The 6000-nt window shown below is 42.5% G+C and overlaps 1 protein-coding gene across 2 annotated transcripts; it reads right to left on the bottom strand.

Moving 5' to 3' along the window:
- Nucleotides 1-2572: 2572 nt before the first annotated feature.
- On the bottom strand, nucleotides 2573-4831 carry clec14a (C-type lectin domain containing 14A). 2 transcript variants are annotated; one of them, XM_005751784.1, is made up of 2 exons: nucleotides 4796-4831; nucleotides 2573-4178 (listed from the first exon to the last, which is right to left on the bottom strand). In XM_005751784.1, exon 2 carries the CDS (start codon nucleotides 4142-4144, stop codon nucleotides 3137-3139), a length of 1008 nt encoding a protein of 335 aa, XP_005751841.1. In that variant the 5' UTR covers nucleotides 4145-4178; nucleotides 4796-4831; the 3' UTR covers nucleotides 2573-3136. The 2 variants fall into 2 exon arrangements, with proteins under 2 accessions (XP_005751841.1, XP_005751842.1); XM_005751785.2 differs by lacking the exon at nucleotides 4796-4831 and adding an exon at nucleotides 4557-4782.
- Nucleotides 4832-6000: the final 1169 nt, after the last annotated feature.

Genomic DNA, 6000 nt, shown 5'->3' on the forward strand with positions numbered 1-6000 from the left:
GTTCCTTCTGTGTAAATGGACTTTTCTGCTCTCCCGGAACACTCGGAGCGCTTCACAACATGCCAATTTCCCCAATGAGGGACAATAAAGAATATTTCTACTCTATTTCTACACAAATAGATGGACATTTATTAAAGGTACAGGTCAAGGACAAGTTTATTTATACAACACATTTCCAAACAGTCCATGTTGCACAAAGTGCTTCAAAGTGTAAAATGCCACTAAAACAAAACAAAACAAAAAGTAAAACAATGATGTAGTAAAATGTAGAAAAAAAAAACAAGTAGATGAAATAAGTCAATAAAAACAACTAAAATAACAACCAAGGCTGTCAAAACCAAAATATTTAGGTCAAAGTGTGTTAAAAGGCAGAGCATACACATGTGTCTTTAGTAATGATTTAAACTGTTAGAGTTTGTGCAGATCTGATATTTAGAGGGAGATTATTCCAAAGTGTGGGACCTGCCACACAGAAGGCTCTGTCACCACGAGACTGAGGTTTGGTCCGTGGAATGGATAGCATTCGTTTTGAACTCTGGAGCATAAATAAACAGGAGCTCAGACGAGTGAGAGGCGGCTCGGCTGGTAAGTGCCTTAAAAACAAAAGCACGAGTTTAAATTGGATCCTGTGAGAAACAGGGAGCCAGTGTAGAGGCTAAAACTGCAGTTACGTGCTCCAGTTAGCAGCTGCATTTTGGACCAGCTGTAGACGACAGAAGGAGGCCTGGTCCAAACCAAAGAATTGCGGTTGTCCAGTCTGCACGTAATGAAGAGACGAATAACATGTTCAAAGACATTGGCTGGAAGGTGTGGCTTAACCTTGGCCAGCTGTCTTCGATGAATAATGCTGGATTGGACTGCTGCGCTCACCTGACTACACAGTTTGAAGGAACCATCGATGTGCACACCAAGGTTTCTAACATTTGTCTTACAGTAGCAGGATAATGGGCCCGGAACACTGTCACTGTGATTATTAACGAAGTTACCAAAAATGACAACTTCTGTTTTGTTTTCATTTAATTTTAAAACATTTAAAGACATCCAGGCAGCATAATAATAGCTGAAGTTGGTCTGTCCCTGCTTTTAAAGGCAGATAGACCTGAAAAACAGTGCAATGAAAGGTTGTAGCGTGAGAAAAGCACCTGTGATCTCTGATGAAGGGCTGGGGTTACCCGAAGCAGCAGCACCAGCAGGACAGAGTCTTGGAATCAAACTACCAACCAAGATTACAACAAGACTGTGTGAGGTGCGCAGGACTTCAGGTTCAAACTTCAGGCCTAACGCCGCTGTGCTGCACGCAGGTGTGCTTCAGTTTCACAGCAGCCAATCAGGAGCAGGTGGTAAAACAAAGCCCTCCAAAATAAAAGTTTCTAAACACTGGACCGGAGTTCAACTCATGCTCTCACATACTGTTACTATGACAACAGCAGTCCATTACTCATGGCCCCGGCCTCCACATCCTCTGGCTTCCTGACATTCTTCATACACTTCCTCCAGGAAACAGGAAGCATCTGAGTTACCATAACAACAATCAACCCCCAGTGTGTGTGCGCGCGCGCTGATCTAAATATCTGAAATAGAGTGGAACTGTTCGTCTCTGCTGACGAGCCGTTTCTGGGCTTGTGATGAGAAGCCGAGTAAAACAACATTGACACAGACTTCCCATGATGCACTTGATTACTGAAGGGGACGACAGATGTGTTGATTGGTTGCACCGACTGAACTAAATGATCCGTTTGTGTCTTTTTAAACAGAAACAAACTGGGTTAGGGCTGAAATCAGAGCTCCTGTTCACAGGCGTGATTAATCAGATCATCAGTCACATGACCTCCCCCTGGGTCAGGGGTGGGGGCAGTTTCCTGTCTGAACTTTGCTATTCTTCAGGAAACAGGAAAAGCAGTTTGTAAACACAAAGTGGCTGCTTGCTGTCCTGCAGAAACCCCGGTACATGTGACCAAAAGTATGTGGACAGCTCACTGTTTCCATTATTGCAGCAGCAATAGGTTGGCCTTCGGGTGTCCACAAACTTATGCCTATAATGATGCACAGGGATGCTTTCCTGTACCAGAAACAGCTAAACATTGTAATTATGATTCACTTTAGACCTTCTGTACTTCTCTGTTAACCTCTCTCCAGAGATCTGGAGTTATCCCAACAGATGTCCCAATAATTTGGGCCACATCCTGATTAAAAAGAGACAGCAAGTTTCTTGAAGACGTTTCATCTGAGAAGCTTCTTCAGTTCTGAGAGCAACTGGTGGACAGTCCCAGATTTAAGCCCTATGGGAGTTGCTCTTAGAACTGAAAAAGCTTCTCAGATGAAAGGTCTTCAAAGACACTTAAAGAAATCTAAAAGAAAGATGCTTTTTTTCAGAGCTCCTTAGATTACGATGACCTGGATGACCGAGAACCTTCACAGACACTAAAATATGTGGACAGCTGTGATACTATAGGATCATAGAGGCTGGTGTCTACATACCTTTGGGACGTTTTGGGAAGTGAAAGACTGAAATTTTTGTTTTTGTAAAACATTTTTAAAAAACTTATTGATGAACATGTAAAAGTCCAGCATCATCAGGTAACAAAGTTTAATAAAGTTCTGTTTAATTCAAAGATTACTCAAAAACAGGAAATCAGCAGATTGAGCCAAACCATCAGTTTTTCAAAGTAAACTTAACTTCCATGTCATTCAGCAGTGAAATTACCTTTTTCTTTAAACATTTACAGTGAAGTGAAATGAAGATTAAGTATATTCTGTCCTTAAATTAAGAAGAATATTTAAACAGGTGAATTTAAATGAGCAGTAAAATGAATTTAAAAGTATTTAAACTATTTGTTCTGCTACTAGGCAGAACGAGTGAATTTTATTGGGTCATTTAGATAAAACTGATCAGATGTTAACTCAGTTCTTAATTTATTGATCTTTTCTAAATTAACCAATAATGAATTCAAGAACATCTACCTGTGAACAGTTTGTGACAGAGGTCAGGGGTTATTTTGAGCCTAAGTCCACAGACAGGTAAAAGCCTTCAAAATGTCCAATAATTGAAAAACAATCAACAATTTTGTAACTAAACACAGCCAATCACAGCTCTGTTCCCGTGTATCACTGGCTTCTCATTGGTCAATTAGGCTGTTTAGGCCAATGAGAAGGAATCTTTCCTGTTTTTGCTTTTCATCTCCATCTTCTCCGCCTTCTTTATGGCCCGTTTCTTTGACCGCCTGTTCAGGCAGCATTTCACCGTCACCGCGATGACCACCAGCAGAAAGACCAGCACCCCCGTAGCTATCAGCACAGGGAGCAGGATGGTCGACCACAACACAGAGTTTTCCTCTTTCTGTGTGGCATTGGCACACTCTATTTTGATGGCAGTGATGTTGGCCAGGGCTCCGTTCTCCAATCGCCACACGGTGGGTTCTCCTGAGCAGACCAGGTCAAAGCTAATGGAGGACCAGCACTGCACCTGGATCTTCATGTTACCCGAGAGCATTTTGAGTGAGCGAGCCTCGGGGATAGACGGGCGCTGGCATGAACGCAGCTCTGCGGAATGAGAGTCATTAATAAATCCAGGTTCACGCTTTGGTTTTGATGGTTTTATAGGTGTGTCCTCAGGTGGAGGTGGTTCTGATCCTAGCTTGATGGTGGTGTCCCCATCCTTCACTTTGCAGATAAAAGCGTTTTTGTCCTTATGGCAGTTTAAAGGAATCAGACCCCAGGTCACATTCGACCCATCAAACTGTCCCTTCAGCGCCGCACACCGGTCTGTGGTACAGGTATGTTCTGGGTCCTCCGCCCATTGGCTCACCTCTGACTCCTCGCTGTTGTTCTCTAACCACTTGAATCCCCTCAGTGGCTTGGACCTGTCTATACACTCTGAGCTGGTGATTCTCAGCCCGACCCAGAAGGTGAACTCGTTTTGAAACGGCTCTGATTTGAAGATGAGCTTGAGGATTTCATCCACTTCCTGTTGGGTGGCAATAGTGGTGAGGACACTGCTGCCGGGACACTTCTTAGTGGCCTTGTTGAAGCTGAGTTTGTTGTGGTTCAGGGTGTATTGTGAAGACGGGGCAGAGGAAATATTTCTTAGCAGGAAGACAAAGATGCAAAGATGCAAAGTCCAACAGCTGCAGAGCTGAAACGCCATATCCTCTAGCTCCACCCCTCTGGTGATGGTGTCACTATGTCCAGAGATCAGAAAATCAGTTTGTTATTTTTAAATTAACATAGTCATAGACAGGATTTGACCTACTCTAAAGCTAACCTAAGCTGAACTTAACCCAATCTAGACTCTGTCTAAACCTGACCTAAACTCAGTCTGATCCCAGCTTTCACTCAGGCTGAACCTCTAACTGCCGTGTGAATTGATCATTAACAGTGGCTCATTTGCAGCTTTGCTCCTGGTGTGCGGAGATTCTTCCGAATGTTACAGCAGACGACGACTGAAGCAGCTTTTCGTTGACACACATTAAATCAGCGCTTCACAGTTTTTCGGTGAACACTGCCCCCCGGTGAATATCTGAGTTACATTTGACCGAAGGGGTAATTACAAAAAGTACCTTTAGAGCAGTTTGTCCTGAGAGACGCTGAAAGACCTGAATCTGCAGAAAAACTCTTTTTACAGCTGATCCTGGCAGAGTAACTTTTGTCGTCTTTGTTAAATGTCCTGAGCAGATTTTTCAACAAATAAAAGTTCTCAGCTTCAGCATTGGATTTTCTTCTGTTTTTATTCTATTCAAACCAATAATCAATAATCACGTCTCAGTTTATTTGACACTTTCTAACTTGTCTTCCTCACCAGTCCAGTCAGTTTCTCCTCCTTCCTCCTCCCTCCTGCTCCTCTTCTCTCTGTTCTTTCCTCCTTTTTCTCGCTCTTTCCAGTTTCTCCTCTTCTTGTTTGTCACTCCCGCTTTCTGTCCTCCTTTATCTCTGGTTCTCCTTCAGTCACACTGCCAGCCTCACCCTCGACCACACAGTGCCTCCCCCTCCTCCTCCTCCTCCAGGACAGGATGTGTGTTGTGTCTTGATACGGCGAGCTGGTTTCCTCCAGAGAAATTCTGCAGCCCAACTTCAGGTTTCAGATCAGAGCACAGATAAGGAACACAAGTGCTATGGACGTCATCGCTGCTCTTTTACTCAAAAGAAACTAAGACCATGGAAAGCAGAACGTACCGAGATCAATGCACAGCAGCGTGAGCGGTGGGAGGAAAAGTCAACACAAATAAAATTTTCATTTTTTAAAATGGACTCTGGTTCAAAGCCATTAAAGGCAGATCATGTTTAGAGTCATTCTCTGTCTTCAATGTAGGAACATGTGAACATTCAGTGGAGGATAGAGAAAAAAAGTCCAGCTTTAAAATTTAAAACATGCGTTTATCTACCAACCTGAATGACTTTTATTTTGAAAATCCCACAAACACGAATCTTCAGCTTGTACAGACGCGCTCCTGCGACACGATGCTGATGCTTAGCGATGCTGAGCTCCATTTGGTCTTAGACAAATAAGTAAATTCAGATTATGCAGTCAGGTGCAGACTGTGTCTATGAATCCTCTTCAGAGAGCTCTGCCACTCGTAGTGCTGTAATAAGCTTATTTTATATCATTAATCAAGTCAAGTTGGCTTTATTGTCACTTCAACCATATACAGTTAGTACACAGTGAAGCGAAACAACGTTCCTCCAGGACCAAGGTGCTACATGCAACATAAATTTACAACATAAATTAACAGAAAACACTAAACTAGCTAACTAAGAGGCCTAGTTAGCTGGCTAGCAGAGACAAGACAGACTGACCTAACATAAATTACAACATAAATTAACAAAAACTAACTAAGGAAGACTTTTTTATTTTATTTTTTATTTATTTATTTTTTGTTAACAGACAGCAGACAACAAAGTGCACGTGCAAATGTGCAAACAAGAGCAGCAAAGTGACAGAATGATAGAAAAACACAACGTAACATAATAATAAGGTTTTGTGATGATGAGTTGAGGTAGTGGAGG

This window comes from Pundamilia nyererei, unplaced genomic scaffold (genome assembly GCF_000239375.1).
Source record: "Pundamilia nyererei isolate P.nyererei 1_Seehausen unplaced genomic scaffold, PunNye1.0 scaffold00325, whole genome shotgun sequence".
NCBI classification, from domain to species: domain Eukaryota; kingdom Metazoa; phylum Chordata; class Actinopteri; order Cichliformes; family Cichlidae; genus Pundamilia; species Pundamilia nyererei.